This window comes from Globicephala melas, chromosome 18 (genome assembly GCF_963455315.2).
Source record: "Globicephala melas chromosome 18, mGloMel1.2, whole genome shotgun sequence".
Classification (NCBI taxonomy): domain Eukaryota; kingdom Metazoa; phylum Chordata; class Mammalia; order Artiodactyla; family Delphinidae; genus Globicephala; species Globicephala melas.
The window spans coordinates 20,409,787-20,429,737 of NC_083331.1; the positions used below are offsets into that span (position 1 = coordinate 20,409,787).

The 19,951-nt window shown below is 41.2% G+C and overlaps 1 protein-coding gene across 4 annotated transcripts in view; it reads left to right on the top strand.

Moving 5' to 3' along the window:
• Positions 1-19,951, top strand: part of LCP1 (lymphocyte cytosolic protein 1) — an 81,268-nt gene that overhangs the window by 33,423 nt on the left and 27,894 nt on the right. For 3 of the 4 annotated variants that reach the window (XM_060287807.2, XM_030882243.3, XM_060287809.2), the window contains 6 exons: positions 11,714-11,802; positions 12,409-12,572; positions 12,730-12,859; positions 14,768-14,900; positions 16,944-17,025; positions 18,865-19,030. In XM_060287807.2, coding sequence (XP_060143790.1) covers positions 11,739-11,802; positions 12,409-12,572; positions 12,730-12,859; positions 14,768-14,900; positions 16,944-17,025; positions 18,865-19,030 — 739 coding nt within the window. In that variant the 5' untranslated portion in view covers positions 11,714-11,738. Of the gene's footprint in view, positions 1-4,267; positions 4,389-11,713; positions 11,803-12,408; positions 12,573-12,729; positions 12,860-14,767; positions 14,901-16,943; positions 17,026-18,864; positions 19,031-19,951 lie in introns of those variants that run through there. The other variant, XM_060287808.1, reaches the window with a different exon arrangement.

A 19,951-nucleotide genomic window follows, 5' to 3' on the forward strand; every position in this document is an offset into this window, starting at 1 on the left:
GTATACAGATGTCAGCTGCATGTTGTCTTGGTGTCTTTCCATCAGCTCAAACCACAGCAGAGAAAGTGCCTGGAGAATTCCGGAGTGGGTAAGAGATAGAGGCAGAGAAGTGGCCAACAGACTCAGTCCCCAGGCACTGGTGTACCTGAGAGGGAGGAGAGACATAGCCCAATGGTCTTCATCACAGATGCCCAAGATCCTTTTTCATTTCATGTCTCACAATGGATGTGCGGGCTTTTCTTAAGATTGCTGTACATTTTCCCACTCTGGCCACACTTCCTCAACTGTCAGAAGGTACTTTCCACGATAAGTATTTCAGGCAAGACTAAGCCCAGAGCCCCTTGACCGCTCAGCATGAAATCAGCCAATACCGATGCTGTTGGCTTCTAGCTGGTATCATCTTCTGATTCCGCAACTGCTTTTGAAACTGCCTTCAAGGACTCTGGAGGAGAGATGTGGTACAAGCGCCAGAGCAACCAAGCTAAGATCATTTGAAGATAAAGCGTAGGTGTGAAATCTAGATTTACACCTATCCACACATGTGACATACATACAATTAAGTGTGAATTTTAGACAGTGACTCTAGATAATATTTCATATAGTCTATAGTGGAAATTGGGTTTGTTCCCCAAGATAATTTTGTAAAAGTTCTGTTTTTTTTATTTTCTCCTTCCTTCCTTCTTCCCTCCCTCCCTCCTTCCTTCCCTTCCTTCCTTCGCCAAGCACTATTGTATACAATTTAAACACTTTATCTAATTTCATTCTAACACAACTCTTATGGAGTGAGCACCGTGATTGCATTATTAATATCCCCTTTGTACATATGAAGAAACCGAGGCTCAGAAATTTTAAGTAACGTGTATTCAAGCACACAGCAAGAAACGGTTGCATCAGAAAATCCAGCATCTTTTCGCCGTGCCTTGTTGCTTCCTAGTTCATTCTTTTTTATGTATATAGCAAGCTTAATTTCATGAAGGAAGATAAGATCGTTAACGTACAGATGAGGTTTGTGAGACGCCTATGTTGCCTTTTCACACTTGCTTAGACTGGGAGAAAGTGGGTCGTGTTCTAGCACAGGTGAAGCTGTAAACTAAGCCCGTGCTGTTCTTAAAACGAGTGGAAGAAACTCCTCCCCTTGTTCTCTCCATCCACATATTGAAGATGTGAAGTACATTTCATGGACGGTGCATCTCAGGGATTTTTTTTAACCTTTAAGTTGTTTAAATGTTCATTGACTTGTGTTTTTCCCGTACTTTGGTTACACCAAACTAAGCTTCCGGAGGCTCTACTTGTCTTTTCTGACGAGTCACTGACTCACTCTGAGACTTTGGGGAACAACTTCACTTTTCAGAACCCCCATTTTCCCGTTTTCTCGCGTGGCAGGGCCATAATGTCTGAGGCTTCCCCAATTCAGAGCAATGTAACCCTGGGCCAGTTACTTAAATCTCAGTTCCCTCATCTATAAAGAGGAAATCGTCATAATGCCCCATAGAGTTGTGGTGGAATTAAATGTGGTAACGCCTATAAAACATTCAGCACTGGGTAACCACTCAGTAAACATTAGTTCATCTTCCATTTGTCCTTTAGCTATTATTTTCTCTGGCTCCAACATAGATAAACTTCCTGTGGAGAGAATATGGGTTCATCATTCTACATGAATAAGGAAAAGACTGACCTTGAAGCTCTCTCCTCTTCATCTGTGGAAACCCAGGTCACATGTCACTTCTCCCCGGGGCACCACGCGTGGCTCCCCAGGGGAGAGCTGTTTTCCCCATTCCTGTGGATCTAAAAAGTCCCCCAGTATTCTAGTGACGGGTGTCTCTCTCCCCTACTAAACAGGCCAGGACCACATCTTATGTCTGCGTCGCCAGCATCTAACCCACGACCTAGCGTAGAGTAGGTATTTACTTGGCAAATGTTTAGTGAAAGAAGAAACGTACAAATAAATATATGAATCCGCCTAGTGGTGGACACTTAGAATTACCGGAGGATGAATTTCATCGTCCAGATAATGATATGCAAATTACATTCAAGTGAACTCTAACACCCATTCCTAATTCTTTCCTGTGTGTTCCTGGTACATTGAGTTTGTGCATCTCAGCTGATTTTATCCTCCTTTCCGTCCTGCTCTGTCTGCACACCACGGCCCCTTTCCTCCCAGCAGGACTCAGCTCCAAGTCGGACACTGTACACTTAGGTAGAGAGACCTGAGCATCGGCTGCGGCCAGCAGGGTTTACAGAAACTGCCCGGCCCCAGGTTTTGTTACCTCAGCCAGAACCCTCTGGTGGCTGGAGGGTGGGGACCAGGGGGCATCCCCAGCCTAGTTCAGAGACTGCCAAGGGACACTTGCAAAGTCATCTTTCCTGCAAAGTGGTTTTGTATAAACTTGACGCATCCACTTGCCTTGTTCTGTTGTTTGTATATTTCAGTGGGAGGGATATGATAAGTATGTACACAAGAATATTATCGTTAAACTCCTCAAAGAAGGTGATAGTAGACTTCTTTTTTTCATGTTTTTTTATTGTGGTAAAAGTCACATAATATAAAACATACTATTTTAACCATATTTAACTCTACAGTTCAGTGGCACTAAGTACATTCACATTGTTGTGCAACTGTCACCATCATCCGTCTGCCGAATTTTTCACCTTCGTAAACTGAAGCTCTGTCCCCTTTAAACACTAACTCCCCATTCCCCCCACCCCCTGGCCCTTGGCATCTACCAATGTACTTTCTGACTCTATATGAATTTGACTATTCTAGGTACCTCGTATAAGTGGAATCAAACAGTATTTGTCTGCACCTAATGTATATTGGAATGCACTTTTAAGGTTAACTTAATATATGTCCTGCAAACAGATTGTACCTTCTTTTTTTTCCTCCTGTGCTATACAGTAGGCCCTCACCAGCCATCTACTTCATACATAGTAGTGTACATGCGTCGATCCCAGTCTCCCAGTCCATCCTACCCGCCCTCCCACCCTGGTGTCCATACGTTCGTTCTCGATAGTAGACTTCTTAGGCCCTGTATACCATTTGTTTATGGGTTTGTTTGTTCATGGCTACAACTGATTTCCTACGTACTTATACTGCGTGCCAGCCAGGAGGCAGTGCTGTGAGATGATCTCATATAGTTTGTGATCTCATAATCTGCTGGAAGAAATGGAGATGTGGACATGGGGGTCTGAACCAGAGCTCAGAGGAGGAAAGACTCCCAGAGCCCCACCCAACCAACAGAGGACAGAATGTCTGAACCCTTGCTGATCTCAGAACTCTAAGGGTATCATTTTCATATCCATCTATGAATTTGGTGTTTTGTCTTAAGAACATGGTGCCTCAGTGTGAGTTATTTTAATGTGGTTTGCTTTTTGGTTGCTAAGAAATATCAGAGGTCCTTCCTGCAAAGTCAAAAATGAATGTACAGATGACTACAGAGGCCGTTCACCTTGCCTCGGTCATTGTAACCCTGAAGGTGCCAATAGGATATGTGTGTAGTATTGGGCACGTGTTGTTTGTAGCCCAGACCTGGATGCTGCCTGCTCAATACCCAGATTAAGTTCTCCTTCACGTGTAGGAAATATACATGAAATTATATTCATAAGATATTTGAAATCATGGGGGAATTATACTTTACCATATGTTGAGCAGGTCTTATTTAAAGAACAACATTCCCTCTTAGGTTTGAAAACTTATTATAAAGGAAAGAGGAGAAATAAGGAGCCTTGGACTCCAGTCCCAATGAGCTCGGTGACATTGGTCACATCCATTAACCTGGGTGTTATTTCACTCCTCTGTGACAGGAAGAGAGCGGCCAGATAGAAAATCTGGTGCCTTTACCTCTACATTCTGTGACTCTGTTTTTATTGTGTTATCATTTAAGGAACTTGACATAGATGCAGAAGATAGCAAAGGAAACTATTAAAGATTTGGAGAAAGCCTCCCAAAGCAGGTTAAAAGAATTTTTTTGAAGACCCAGTGGCTGTCACCAACGCACGTGACAGAATTTTTATGAATTGAGCAGCTTCTGTAATTCCCTCTGAGAATAGCCCAAGAGAGGGAGCTTTAATCGTATCAGAAAAGATTTAGGTTACAGGGTTGGGATATGAGACACCAGAGAGGTTGTAGGGTTTCCTTATTTGGATATTTTTGAGAAAATAGTAGATGGCTCTCTTTCTGGGGCAGTTTGCATGCAGTCTTGCCTAGAAACTAGGAGCGAACTGGAGCAGCGGGACTTAAGATGTACGCAGTGACATCCCAGAAAGCTGATCTCACGTGCCGTTCTGGAAACTTCCCTGCTCTGTGCTGAGCAGTCAAGCAGCTGAGCAGTGGGCATCTGCCTTGGTCAGTGAGGAGAATGCATGAGGACAGAGCTTTGCCTGCTGCTGAGGTAAGAGCAGGTGGGGCTGGGAGATGCTGGGTCCACTTCCGAGGAGGTATCTCCCCAGAAGCTGCTTCAGGCCATGGTCACAGCTCCTGATGGCCCCTGGCCCTATTTCTAGGCTCCTCTGAAATACACCTTACCCTGGCTCTAACTTGTACATACACTTGTCAGCTAGTGAACAGACTTTTGGAACTTTTAACGTGGAAGGGACTTCATCTCTCAATTTACAGATGAGGAAACTGAGGCCCAGAGAGGCTAAGTGGAGTCTGACGTTACATAGACAGGTAGCATCCTGGGTCTCCCGACCCCCAGGCGCTCTCTTCTGCCCCCTGCTCGTTATTTTATTCTGATTTCCTTGGAGATGTCCATGTGTATAAATGATCTGATTACTTGTATTGCATGGGCTGATTGAGTTGTTTGATATTTTATTTTTTGAAAAGCTTCTGTGCTAATTTCTTACTCTTATCTGATCTCTTCCCTGCCCCTCCTCCCACCACTGCCCTGTGTTTAGCCTTTCCACCTGTTCATATTTGATCTTCAGAACCTCTTCACTCTATAACCATTTTGCAGTAAGTGAGCTGTAATCTCTGTGTTGCATTTGAAACTTGATGTTTAACGGTGGGTGTCATGAAGCCCCAGTCTTCGTGGCCCCCTTGCTTGTAGCCCAGCAACCAGGGCAGTGCTTTGCACTTAGACTTCTAGGTGGAGTGAATGAATGAATGAATGATGTCTGATATTGAGGTAATGGTGTCACAGTGGATAATCAACTGGCCCATAATAATATTCAGCTTTTTGAAAAGATTATTTTCAAATAATCTTTGGGGTCCCCTGAGCTTTCAGTAGGGGAGGTCTGGATCTTAAGTCCTTGTGGCTGCATGTGAAATGAAGGGTCTAGACATGAACGCCAGGAGTATCACTGTACAGCCCAGGGAAGGAGAGAGAGGCCAAGGCAATGAGGGTCTCCCCAACCCCAGCCTGGAGCATCCCCTTTGCTTGCAAGAGGTTTGCTCTGTGTCCCGTCCTTAATGGGGTTGGACAACTTGGTAGAAAACAGACATCGGGGGGTGCTGGGGGAGAAAGCAGGGAGCTGGACACTCCTTAGTTGGGGACAGAGTAGGGCTCTGTGTGCCATGCTAATACAGCTTCAGAAGCCCCTCAACTGAGTGATCAAACCACAGAGACCCCCAGAGAAACATCAGGTTTGGAGTAATCAGGGCTGCTGGCTTCCTTGGGGGGGTGTTTTCATCCCCTGAGATAGACAGCAAGCTGTTGAGCCTGTGCTGGGAATAGCCTTCCAAGAGTGCAGAGAGAAGAATTCTCCCCTCTGCAGCAGCCTTGGGAGAATCAGTGTATCTGCAGGGAGAGAAAAGACAATCTCAAAGAGATTTTGACTTGACAGAAGAATTCATAAGAGCCCCCTTAAGTGGCCATCTGTATTTGAGGACATTTATAATTATTTGGTTCTTAAAAACAAAGGCACTTTTAAAATACATTTTGAGAATCGTCCCTTGTGGGAAAGTTTGGAATATCTGTATCCGCAGAGAAATTGTATCCCCAGCATGCATAGTAAGCTATCACCACCACCACCCCGCCTCTGCACAGTGTTCTACTTTGTAAAAGAAAGCGGACAGAATTAACTGAAAGCAAAACTCCTTCCTTATCTAACTGTAGTATGATAGCTTTTAAAAAACATTTATGGGGATTTTATTTGGCTTCGGAATCCTAAGTATTTTATGTTTCACTTCTTTAATCATCAGAGTCTAACGCTAAAGATTACGGGATTCATGATGTTCCAGGTGACACGTTGTTTCGGGTTACTCACTACTCAGTGAGGTGTTCGGAAGTTGTACAATTTTCCCCTGGATACGTACTGAACTTAGGAGGTAAAGGTGGGAATGTGGGTCCTGAGTTTCCAGTTTTACTTTCCCCACTGTGTCAAGTTGCAGGAAAAGTAGGGCACATTCAAAATAGTCCCTTGGCAATGTGATGCCATGTTACAGATGCCACTCTGATCCTAGCAGTTATATAATTGGGTGTCAATCTATCGAATCAAAATACCAGCCCACACAGTGTTACCTCCTTTCAGAAATGATGCCAGTTCAGGAGCCATTTCATTTTGCCAGGTCACCTTTTATCAACCTGTCTACTTCTTTTCATTATCAGTTAGGAAACTCCTCAGAGAAAATTCAGCTTACATTTTTACATTTATTTCAAAGAACGCATTTCCTTCTGTAAATTCTACAGCACTGTGCTCTATAGTAAACTCCTGCAGATTGTTTCTACATTCAGATTTCAGGGAACTTGAGTCAGGTACTTTTATTATAAGAAGTCATTCTCAGAAATTCTCTTTCACTACCCATCTGGAAAATACCAGCCTCCTTGAAACAGAGACTCAGAACTGGCTGACCTAAAGGAATGGACAGGTTTGGTGGCTTTTGCAGTTGGTGGTTATCTGATTTTCTTATGACTTTAAAAATAATCTTATTAAAAAGAACAACTGGTACTTTCTTTGGCCAAATGTCCTGGGATTTTATAATCATTGATTTAATAAATGTAAGTGCTTACAGAGAAAGTAGCCAGACGTGACTTAGATGAATGATTTGAGATGTGTCTTCTTAGATTCATGACTTGGGCAGTGATTCAGAAATGGGGTTCCAAAATTCACCACTGATTTGCAAAAAACCTTAAGATGGTTCTTGGCGAGTCATAGTTAGATGATACAGTCATTGAAAAGGGCCACACTTACTGCAGAAGCAGTAGAGCAGAGCCCAAGAAACTGCTCACTCATGCCCTGAAAGGGACATGCCTTCCTCAGCCACTTCTTTTAAGCTCCAAATGGGAGTATCCAAAAGCCACAGCCCGTCCCATTACTGCAGCGACCTCTCTGGAGTCAGCTGCCAATATGGTGCCGGTAATTTGCAAACAAACCCTTGTCAAGTCTCCTTAAGAATCTTAGTCATATTATAACCCAAACCATCAAACATGCGTGAATTAAAATGGGTGTTTTTTTCAGGTAACCATATTAATAGACTGTGTAAAGTACCTAATACTTGATTCTAGCCCCAGCCATGTCCTTCTTAGAAATGGTCTGATCCACGTGTTTTTCCATCAGTTACCTCCTCTCCCTGCTTCTCTGCTTTGTGAAAATGCTGTCATTTGCACATTCAGTTCAATTAGTTAAAGAGTCTGTTCTCAGTTCTGGATCTTAATGGCCCTGTGAATGGTCAGTCCATCCTTTTCCTGCTCTGCTCTTTCAGCTCTGCATTTACAAACCCTAGCCTGGCAGTGCTTTGAGGACTTGTACATAGACAAAGCATTTCATCTCATTGGACCTTAAATCTCTTTATTTATAAAATGAGGGAGTTGTACTAAATTATTTCTTAGCTTGCTCTGTCTCTAAAAGTTGGGTTGTGTTTCCAGGACTTACAGCTCACTCTGATGGTAAAAGAGATTCCCTCTCCATATCTATTTGTGTTTGGGGGCAACAAACAACAAACGGTATCAGAGTAATTTAGGCTGGTGAAGCCTTCTTCTCCAATTCACCTCTTAAATTAATTCAATCTATTCTCTTTTCCTTTAGCTGTTAAATCACTGGAGGGTTTTGGATTTTTTTAATTTGAAGGCTGTCTCACTATTTGGCTTCTCCCAGTTGATCCTTCCCATTTATGTAAATCTCTTACAAAAATGTGGTTTACCAGATGCTCAAGGTTTTTCATCTTGTCCTACCTGCCATGGTTTAAAAATCACATCGTTTTAAAATAACCCTACTTTCCCTTCCTAGGTCTTTTATTTGAATGGGCCCTGCAATTTTTATTCTAAAATATTTTCTCTGCTTTTTTACTGTACCATGATCTTGAGATTTTCTTTCTTACCCAACACTGTAATTCTTTCCTTTCTTCCCTGGCCCTGCCCTTGATCCTTAAAATACAGTCTCATTCCCTGCCTTTACATATATTTCTCACCAGTGTCTCACAGTGCTCTCAAATCTAAAACTCTTACGTCAAAGGATAGGCCAAGTTTAGATTCGGAGATCCCATTCATTCTCTTTTTTTTTTTTTTTTTTTTTTTCGGTATGCGGGCCTCTCACTATTGTGGCCTCTCCCGGTGCGGAGCACAGGCTCCGGACGCGCAGGCTCAGCGGCCATGGCTCACGGGCCTAGCCGCTCCGCGGCATGTGGGATCTTCCCGGAGAGGGGCACGAACCCGTGTCCCCTGCATCGGCAGGCGGACTCTCAACCACTGCGCCACCAGGGAAGTCCCAAGCTTTGATTTCTTAACACATGAAAGCGATAGCTTCCTGAGCTAGAACACCTGGATAGAGACTTCATATTATAGTTTTTTAAATCTCCCATAGGCTAGGCATGTTATATACTTAATGAATAATTGCTGAATGAATGAATGAATGGGTGGATGGAATGAGTGTCTAACAGAAATGCAAAGCAACCTAAATAGACAGCATGGGAGAGGAAAAAAGACTTGAGAACTGGAATCTTGCTGCTCCTCTACCTGGCTGTGTGATCTGAAAGATGAATCTTCTCTGAGTTTCTGGTTCCTGCTCTATACAGTAGGGCTACATGTAATGCCATCAGCCTTCCTTGAGCAACATTATAAGAAACAGAAAACTTGCGTTTACTACATCCCACAAGTGTCCTCTTCTCCAGGCCTAGGTGAAGACATTGCTCTCAGACCTCAGTTCTCCTGCCCTAAGAAGAGTGGTTTGTCTTATGTAAATAGAGTGAATTATGTAACTGATACGTCCTTTCTTCATTGAGCATCTCGAGAACTCAGAGCTAGATTGTCAGCGTACTTCTAGCAAAACGTTCAGTCCTGACCATGTGTTTGAAATATGCAAGCTCTTGCTTGCTGTCCTCTTATTTCACCTAAGCTAATTACTCCTTCTCCCTGATCACATGATTTTATTGGTTTACTTCTTAGGTTTGGTTAGATCTTTGTAACTGGGCTCAGATTGTTTTCGGAACAAGGCTTGATTTAAAAAAAAAAAAAGAAAGGAAACAAACAAAAAAAAAAAGAAAGAAAAGAAGGAAGGAAAGAAGAAAGGAGGGAAGGGGGGGAGGGAGAGAGACAGAGAAACAGACAGACAAAAAAGGAAGGAAAGGAAGTGAAGGCAAGAAAGTCAGAAAGCCAGTAGCTGCCTCTTGAGGGTTATTGTGATGTGTGAGACTGTGTCTCCTTACGCAGTTAAGCCCTCGACAGTTTCTACCTTCCATCAGAGAACCCAATGGACCAGTACATTTTTAGATATAAGGTAAATTTTTAGATATAAGGTAAATAATAATACAATAAATTTTTAGATATAAGGTAAATAATAATACAATACATTTTTAGATATAAGGTAAATAATTTTTAGATATAAGGTAAATAATAATACAATAAATCTTTATTGATAATAAAAGATATTTTTAAAGGAATTGAAATAATAACAATATATGTAATTCCACGATTTTTAAATCATGCTCCCTGGAATTCCCACCATGCATAGATGACAAGGAGAAGGAGGTGGAATAGTGGAGGTAAGGTGACCTTCAGGGTCTTTTTCAACCAAAGGCTTTCAGAGTTGGTTTTTTTTTTTAAATTGAAATATAGTTGATTTACAATGTTGTATTAGTTTCAGATGTACAGCAAAGTGATTCAGTTATACATATAGAAATATCTATTCTTTTTCAGATTCTTTTCCATTAGAGGTTATTGCAAGATACTGAATATAGTTCCCTGTGCTATACAATAGGTCCTTGTTGTTTATCTATTTTATATATAGTAGTGTGTATCAGTTAATCCCAAACTCCTAATTTATCCCTCCCCAGAGTTATTTTTATTTGTTCGCTGTTATTTACATGTAAGGTTTCTATTCACAGAGGGTTGCTTAGGAAAACAAAAGTTTGAAACTACTGATATATGTGATAAATGGTATGTGACAGGATAGTGAGTTGGTGGATAATGGATGAGGACTTGCAAAATTGAGCATAACGCATTTCTGGCCAACAGGGTTAAGTGCTGAAACTGTTCCCTTTCATGTGTGGTTGTTCATTGTCACTGAGAACAAGTACAGCACTATAAAATGATGTGCAAGTATAGAAAAGGAAATCCGTTTAAAACAGTATCCAGTCACAAATTTTAAATATTTTTAAAAATCAGTAATTTCACGAAAATTCCCCAAATATAATTATGCATAGAAGTACCCCTTCTCCCACACTCTCACCCCACTTATCCCTTCCCCACCAGGAAATCCTATAAGCTTTAATGGAGCTCCTATTTGAAACACGGGCGTGTGAATTAGCTAGAGACAAGAATATAATCCATTTTCTGTTGCAGTCTCTTTCTACCCACTAGAGGGCAGCCGTAAGGCACAGGGAAAGGGAAAATACTCAGGCATTAGCACTGTTTCTCAGCCAACACTAGCCTTTCTGAGAACACCTAAAAAGTCCCTCAAATTCCCATATATGAATGATTAGCGAGTCAGATTCCCTTCCTCTTTTCTTAAATATTTAGAGAACTTTGATAACTCCCTTTGAAGTTATAAAATTTATCTGTTGGCTTGGCCAAACATATTCATTTGCAGTATGAACATGAAGATATCTCTTAAAAAGACATTTATATAAAAGTTGTGTTTTGGTTGTATATTTCTGTGTTTCAGACTACTCCAAAACGTGATTTTAAACAACCGTCATTTTACCATCTCTCAGTTCTGTTGGTTTCAGAATTCTGGGCAATTCTGCTTCATGTGATGTTGGCTGAGCTTGTGTTCATCCGGGGGCTCAAGTGGGCTGGAATGTCCAAAATGGCCCACTCCGCTGGCTGGTAGTTGATGCTGGCTGTCGGCTGGGGGCACAGCAGGGACTGTTAACCAGAGCATCCAGTTTTCATACTTCATGTGGCTTCTTCCTGTGGCTTAGACATCTCACAGCACAGCAGTTATGTTCCAAGAGGGAACAGCCCAAGGATGAGCATTCCAAAAGGAGGGAGAATTCCAAAAGGCAGGAAGCAGAAGTTTCCAGCCCCAGACATGGCTTCTCCAGCCTTCTAAATGGTCAAAGCAGTCGCAGGATCAGCCCAGATTCAAGGAGAGGGAAATAAGTTCCATCTCCTGATGTGAGGAGAGAATCAAAGGGAGGAGAGAGACTGGTGCAGACCATCTTTGGAGACCACCACAATGAGGGTTAAGAAAAAGGCTATTGCTTACATTTTGGGAAGATAATTATAAGTCATGATGGATGCAGAGGAATATTTCTTTACTTAATAAATGAGAATTGCTTCTCTGTTGTATTTTAAGAAGATACACATCAACCACTCCCTATGTTGTCCCCTCTCTGCAGATCTGTTGCCTAAAGCAATAAAAAAATGGCCAGAGGATCGGTATCTGATGAAGAAATGATGGAGCTCAGAGAAGCTTTTGCCAAAGTTGGTAAGTAAACCTGATACCTCAAGTCACACAATTCTCTTCTTTTTTAGTAGCTTTAGGACAGATGCGGTGACTGGTAACATGAGCAAAATAGCAGAAGGGACAGGAATACAGTGGTATTGGTTAGAGGAGCTGGGAAACATTTTTGAAAGCTGTTCTTCAAGAAGATTACTTCTTTCTCTATCTAAACATGGAATATGGGCCCTTTGTCATCTGTAGCCTTTCCTGGTAATGGCCAACTAAGTCTCATCTTTCATGGCTTGTCTGCTTTCTTTGGTTTCCTTTGTTTTCCTAGTATTCGTACTTATTCTTACTCTGTAGCCCCAAACCTGTGATTTATTTTTGCATCTGTTTCTATGAGAGTCTGTTCAGATTCAGCTGTCAGAACCTCTGTTTTGAAATTATGACTCTTGGATGTTGGAAGTGATGCTAATGCCCATATCCAATAGCAACAGGCCTCTTGTGAGATTCTGACTTCGCATGGGGTCAGGCCACAACCCCGAATGACTGCCTCTCCTGCCCGCTCCCCTCCAATCCAGCCTACTCTCACCTCTCTTCATGCTGTGACCCAAATCGCCCCAAACCTTCAGCTCCCTGTTTGCCTTACAGATTCTGATGGCAATGGGTACATCAGCTGCAATGAGCTGAATGATTTGTTCAAGGCTGCCTGCTTGCCTCTGCCTGGGTACAGAGTGAGAGAAATTATAGAAAACATGATGGCTACAGGTGACCTGGACAAGGATGGGAAGATCAGCTTTGATGAGTTTATCAAGGTGAGATCCAAGGAGATGCATTTGAAATGTGGGAGTTCAATTCGGAAAACGTCCAGAAATACATTCCTACCCTCCTTGCTTCAACATTGCTTATTCTTTCCTTTATGGTTTTCTCAATCACAGATGGGGTTTCTAAAGATAAATTATGTTTTTGCAGGTTTTTCTTGGCCTGAAAAGCACAGACGTTGCCAAGACCTTTAGAAAAGCAATCAATAAGAAGGAAGGGATTTGTGCGATCGGGGGTACTTCAGAGCAATCTAGTGTTGGGACCCAACACTCCTATTCAGGTATGTGTACCAGTGTGGGGCGGGGAAGCTGAGGTGGAGAGAGTGTTGGGATGAGCTGAGGGCGGAGGGAGACAGAACCATGTCAGAAGGATCCACGTCTTCTAGGGTTACAGATTCCAAACTCAGTATCCAAACCTAAGGGGTACAAAGAAAGACAGATGTTAACATGAGTTTATTGACTACTGCCTATTTTCCTATGTATAAGTAGGCCAGCAGTTCTGGCTCCAGGTAGGGTCCGATACCAGATAATCTCATCAGCCTTTAAAAAGTACATTAAAGGCTGCCAAAATTCCTTTGTAAATCTTCTGGACAAAAAGAGCTACTCAAGCTTCTACCTCCAAAATGCCTACTGAGCGGTCAAAAAAAAGCTGTGTTTTCATTGATTTGAAGGAAAGTTGTATATTTATTCTGAAGGCTGCCATCCAGCAGCCTTCATGGAAACTTCTCCGGAACAGTACAGTAATCCAATAATTCCCAAACTGAGGTCTCCAAAACATTAGTTGATCTTAAAGATCAGCTCATGGTTAAGCACGATTCTTAATTGCGAAGAAAATTTCACAGCCTCTTACTATGTAAACGTGCGTTAGGAATCTCCAAGTCAATAAAATGCTGTGCGATGTTTCCCAAACTTGTGTGACTTAGGATTCTTCTGAGGGACTCTTTTTTTCAGTGACATGCAATTTGGGAAACACGGTGCTGGGCTGTAAGGCATAACTTGAGGCTTTATTAACATCTCTAAAATCAACTTCTGGCAGCTTTCCTGATAGGAAAGAAATAACATATCACAAATGATTTCATTTCATAGCAATTTCATTATACAGTTTTCCCCTGCTACCTGAAAGTAGAGTGTTCCTATGAAACCTTTCATAAACTGAAATGGTGTAAAGCAAAGAAGCAGTTACCTTAGGACATATCTTGCTAATGGAATGCACAGAATAAGTTGAGATGAGACAGATGCTCACAGACACAGTTCAAAACAATGGCCGCTCGATGCTGAGGTGCGGAGTGTAGTTCCCCGGGAAGGAGCTGGGCAGGGCCACTCTCCCTGCTAGGGGTGCCCACCGCCTCTGTAAAACAAACACTGCAAAACAAACACGGACAGCTATTTTTACTTTTAACCTTTTCTCGTAAAAGCAAAAATCCTCTTCGGATTTCTTTTGGTTAACGGAAACAGGTACTGATGTAGGTCTTTTGTAAAAATGAAGTGGCGTACAGCAAGTTTCAAAAAGTGGGGTTACCTGTAATTGTATAAAGAAGCTCAGAGATATTGCAGAGATCGCCTGTGATCATCCCACATTTACATCAGCAGAGCTAGAGCTAAGCATTAAACCACATTCACATTGTATATAAATATAAATAAACATTTAATTATTTATATATATTTACATGTATAAAATACAGATATGTATATATTTACTTCTTTTTAAAAAAATATGTCTTTATTTTTTTAATATTTATTTATTTGGTTGTGCCGGGTCTTAGTTGCCGCAGGTGGGCTCCTTAGTTGTGGCACATGGGCTCCTTAGTTGTGGCATGCGTGTGGGATCTAGTTCCCTGACCAGGTATTGAACCTGGGCCCCCTGCATTGGGAGCGCGGAGTCTTAACCACGGTGCCACCAGGGAAGTCCCTATATATTTACCTCTAAATATAATATATTTGCATATATGTACCTTCTAAATCTGCTTGCTATATATATGTTTTATGATTGGAGTGAACAGAGATTCTGTGCCTATTTCCCCAATCATTTGAGATTTTTAAATGTCAATAAATGTGAGATGATAGGATAATGGATAAGATTAGCCGCACAATGTCTCTCCTAGGCACAAGAATCTAAGATCCATGTGTATAATTTTGTTTGTATCAGATTTTCACTTTGCAAATAAGTCATATTAATCATTTACTTGCAGAGGAAGAGAAGTATGCCTTTGTCAACTGGATAAACATAGCCCTGGAAAGTGACCCCGACTGTCGGCATGTCATCCCAATGAATCCAAACACCAATGATCTCTTCAGCGCTGTTGGAGATGGCATTGTGCTTTGGTAAATAACACAGCCTTCTTGGCTTCTGAAGGTTTCCCTAGAATTTTCTGGAATACCAGCAATTCACTGCATTTATCTTTAGGCTCACTTCCTCTGGTGCTCAGCTGGATCTGAAATACTTTTCCAGACTTTCACGTGGCAGGTTCAGGAGAGCAAACTGCTTTCAAAAGCAGCTTATAATGAGACATGTAAAACTACCATCACTTGGGTGGAGGAGAGGTATGCACAGCACAGAGACAAACATGAACATAGAGATAGAGTAACACAAGGTCAAAATCAATTATTTTTGGAATATATGTCATTTTGCTTCATCTGAGCATGGCCTGCTGTGAGAGTACATTGAATGATAGAATTGAATGATAATAGCAGCATGATAATTGAAGCATCCAATGCAAATCCTCAAGCAAAAGAACTATTATGTTGAACTACTATTGTGAACTAAATCTATGTTGTGTGAAAAAAACAAAAAGAACTATTGAGTGGTGCACAAATGCTGCAGGCGCCTGGAAAAGGAGGGATGTATTCTATGCGGGAACCCTCTCAACACGGTTGGTCAACTCAGGATGGTGCCTTTGAAGATGCCTCTGTGGCTCTTGCTTTGGCAGCCTCTCTGTCATTGTAAGATGTGGCATGAATGAGGAGGCTTGAAAGGCCCGATCTCAGGTGGGCTCGGGAATTGAAGGGAAAGACGTGTGGGCAAGACTTTGAGCCTCCTACCCCTCCTCTGCTCTGACCAGAGCAATTCCACTCTCGGTATTTTGTTTATTAGAGCTCACCATGAGATTTTATTTTTTAAAAGTTCAACGGCTGAAAAAAGACATCAGAAACCTAGCCTGCATGTTCAGGTCCTGACTCTTTAGGTCCTGACTCTTTAAGACCACCCCCTGGTCTTCCCTCAGTCTCTTTCTAGTTGTACCTCCCAAGACCCCCGTGACTCAGGTACCCAGCCCAGGGCACGAGTGAAGGGTTGTAGGAATGATTGGATGCTTCATCAACCATACTCACTCTTCCCCATACACGCCCTGCTTACAACTTGCGACTCTGGCTTTGCCTTTTATTTTCCTTTTTAAGAATGTCCTTCCCCACCCTCTCCTCCTACACAAATCCATTTACTGTAAAACTCCTACCGATCTCTCCCTTCACTGAATTCTTAAAGCACATACTGTTTGTAGTACTTTGGGAGCCATTATAATGTTCTGCTTTGGACTGTTATGTAAATTTTCATATCCATATATTTTGTCTCTGTAATTTGACTCTAAGCTTTTCAAGGGCAGGGATAGCGTATACTTTTTTAAGCCACCCCTCTCTCCTACTGTTTCCCAGAGCTTCTAGTTCACTAGAGTTTCATATTTTTCAAATAATGATTTAGGGGTTTGTTTTGCCTAAATTGCAATAAAGTGCCTTTTATTTAAATACATGTACACACACACACACACACACACACACAGAGCAAAGTTGTGGAAATACATCTTTATTTAAGCATCTATATGCCTAAAAATTGTTAGAAAAAAAGTTAATGTTGATTTCTCTTATTAAAAAAAGAAATAGTCACTTTCAAGTTTATTATTCTTTGATTTTGTTGTTGTTCCTTTGGATTTTTTCCCAACTTCCTTTCTCTAAATAAGATGGAAGTGACCTAAGGAAATTTATTTTTAATGACCCATTGGAGGTTAAACCAAAGCTAAGTGGGTAAAATAAGTTTTTCATAAATAATAGCTGTTTATTTTGGATGTCTGACCAATGTATTAGATACTTAAGTGGGAGACATTGCTAAAGTACTGATACTATAATGCCTACAGGAGAATATAAAACATTTTATTATATGATCAGTTGAAGGTATAGAGTTTGACCAGCTGTCAAATAGAAATTTAGACATTGTATAAGCTCAAAAGTGTATAGATAATCTTTTATATAGTGGAGCAATTTTCATGGCTAACAATGATGTTGCTGTCCTCTTTGCTTATGGCATTGCTAGAATTTAAACTCAGTGTCACTGGGCTCTTTTATTTAGAAGCCTGCTTTATTTAATTGTTTCTCTTTCAGTAAAATGATCAACCTATCAGTGCCGGACACAATTGATGAAAGAACAATCAACAAAAAGAAACTCACCCCTTTCACCATTCAGGTGTGTCTTCCCTGTGTTACCTTAATGTAGGATTGTGCTTTGAAGAAATGAGTCGCCGTGACTGCTGAGTCAGCCTTTTTCAGGCGCTCAGACATTATTTCCAAAGCCCAGGCTTTGGGCTGGTGATCTGTCATGACTAGTAGGGAGAGGGGGACACATTTCTATTTTGTCTTGTATTAATATAGTGGGGGGGTGAGGGAAGTTAGTGAGTATTAGTAGTTGGGGCAGACTTTGTTCTGGCCACGTATGAATAAAATTCACATCGGCTAAAATTTAACTCAAACTTTCCCTGGCAATTTATCTCGGAGCTGATGCCAACTACACAATATTTTATCTGAAAAGATTAGCCTTTCTAAGAAGTGAGGGGGTAAAAAAAGAGAAGTGCTCTGGCAGCCTTCACGGTGCTATTGGCCACAGACACCCATGTGATAAATATAACTTGCTTTTATGCCTTCAGTTTGTCGATTAACTGGAACAGTGACCGGTAGTAAGTAAGCTGCATTTCTGTCTTATGTTCCAGCATTTTAACATTATTGTAATCTTTTGCTCAGAAACCACATCTCACTTCTTAAATCCTGAGCAATATATTATGTCCTGTTTGGATTTAAGCAACCCTGTGTTCCTAAAAAATGGAAGCCGTGATCAAAGCAAGAGCTATGATTAAACGTACATGAAGGCACTTAACGTCATATATAATCTTGATGTTAAATTTTAGTCTTGGCCGTAAGTGGACGTGATATTTTTTACTTGTCATTTTGAGCTCTACATTAGGGTAAAAACCCAGTTTTCTTCTGATAATCCCCTTCCCAATTCACTGGTGGCCTGTGTTTTGTTTTTAATCTGTCATAAAAACAAGTTCTGTACATCTTTGACTCTGATATCTCCTTCTTTGTGGACTCAAAAATAATAGTAGAGTTGACCCTTGAACCATGGGGGGAAGGGGGTGTGTCAGCCCTCCGCTCGGTCCAAAATCCAAATATAATTTACAGTCTGCCCTTCCTGTACTTGGTTCCTCCATAACCACGGTTCTGCGTCCATGGTGTCAACCAACCATGGATCATGTAGTACTGTAGTATTTACTATCGATAAAAACCTACATATAAGTGGATCCAGCAGTTCAAACCTGTGTTGTTCAAGGATCAACTGTAGAAAGACCCTGGACTGCAAATTTCACTGACCCTATCCCAACTGTATATGAGTTACCTTACATACATTGTTGTTAGTTATAAGAACATATAATCTGTATGCATGTGGATATGCGTGTGTGTGTTTGTGTGTGTGTACTCAAGGTCCCTAGATATTATAGATAATCAATAAATTGTCCTAGTAAAAACCGCTCTGTCTTTTCTAGGAATTTCATTTGAATCTTTTTCATTCCTTCAATATCCAATCTGAATGTCAAAAAGATATTTTGTTACTCTCTTTCATGACCTTGATTTACATCAACAACTGGGTTATTGACAATAGCTAGTCACAAGACAGTGACCGCCCTCAAATGTGCCCCTTCGTTGCTGGCTGATGGAGATGCTGAGAGCAGAGGCTCCATCAGAGAGCAGTATGGAAAGAGAAGACTGGTTAGTTTCATCGGGACCAGGATGAGCCTTCAGCTCAGGGCTCTGGCTTGATGGACTACGCCACTGCCTGAGCCCAGCGTCTGGTTACTGGATTTTACTCCAGTAAAATCCAGGTGTTACTCCCTGCTTTTTTTCAGTGTTAAAAATCTAGTGAAGACAATGCCTATGAACTTTCTAGAAGCAAAACGTTGCTGCTGCCGATCAAGGATGATCATTTGGCAGCTGCAAAGTCAAAAACAAAACTTGCATACTTTTTCCCCTTCAGGAGAATCTGAACCTGGCTCTGAACTCTGCCTCAGCCATCGGCTGCCACGTGGTTAATATCGGGGCTGAGGACTTAAAGGAGGGGAAGCCTTACCTGGTCCTGGGACTGCTGTGGCAGGTCATCAAGATTGGGTTATTTGCCGACATTGAACTCAGCAGAAACGAAGGTACCAGCAAAGCCTCCGACGTTAATAACGGCATGACTTTTTGTTAGTGCGTGTGTTGGGGGCTGTGAGAGGAAGATGTCAGGAGTTGTCAAACTCAGTTTTTGAAACGACAGTTATATCCAATCCATTGTATTAATGTAACACATTCTATCCACACTGCCCAGACTTTTTAAAACAACAGAGCAAAAGCTTTTTTAAGACCACAGGCTTGTTTAGAACCTAGAGCTCAGTCTAGCTGAGCTTGAGGTTGGGACCCCAACCTCAAGAGCTTTTCTGAGCTCACTTTGCCTTTAGACGCTTTGTAACAAATTAGGCTAATTTAAACTTGGATTTTACAAAGTGATTCACATTCGTATACTGCAGTGATAGCACCAGAGTAGAAACTCAGTCTCTTTCTTACCAAGATTATAGGAAATTACATTTAGAGTTTCAGAGTTCTCAACTAAGTATTTGTAGCTGTCATTCTTATCCCACCTGCTGTCAGCGTCCTAAGCATTTAAACAATTCAGCCTGTCCTTTAGACAGTAATAGTAGACCTTGATAAATATACAAAACACACTGTTACCTTTCATTTTTCCTGTACAGATCCTAGTAATATGAAATCTGCAGCCAAAGTCTAACCTTTTATATATATATATATTTATATAAAATTATATTTAATTTACATGTCCAAATCAAAGTAACCAGTGAAGAATCCTGGGGTACCATTTGAAAACCAATATATTAAACAGAATATAAAGAAGAAACAAGCAAATAGGGAACTTAGAACACATTAGAAAGAATATTGATTTGCAAATAATGACGTCAGCTAAATTTAAACCTTCTAGCTGAGCAAAAATGACTTAATTCATCTGGGAAACAGAGGAAAGAGTTAATTACACTTTCTGAGATGCTATAATTATGCAGGTAAGCATTTGAAAT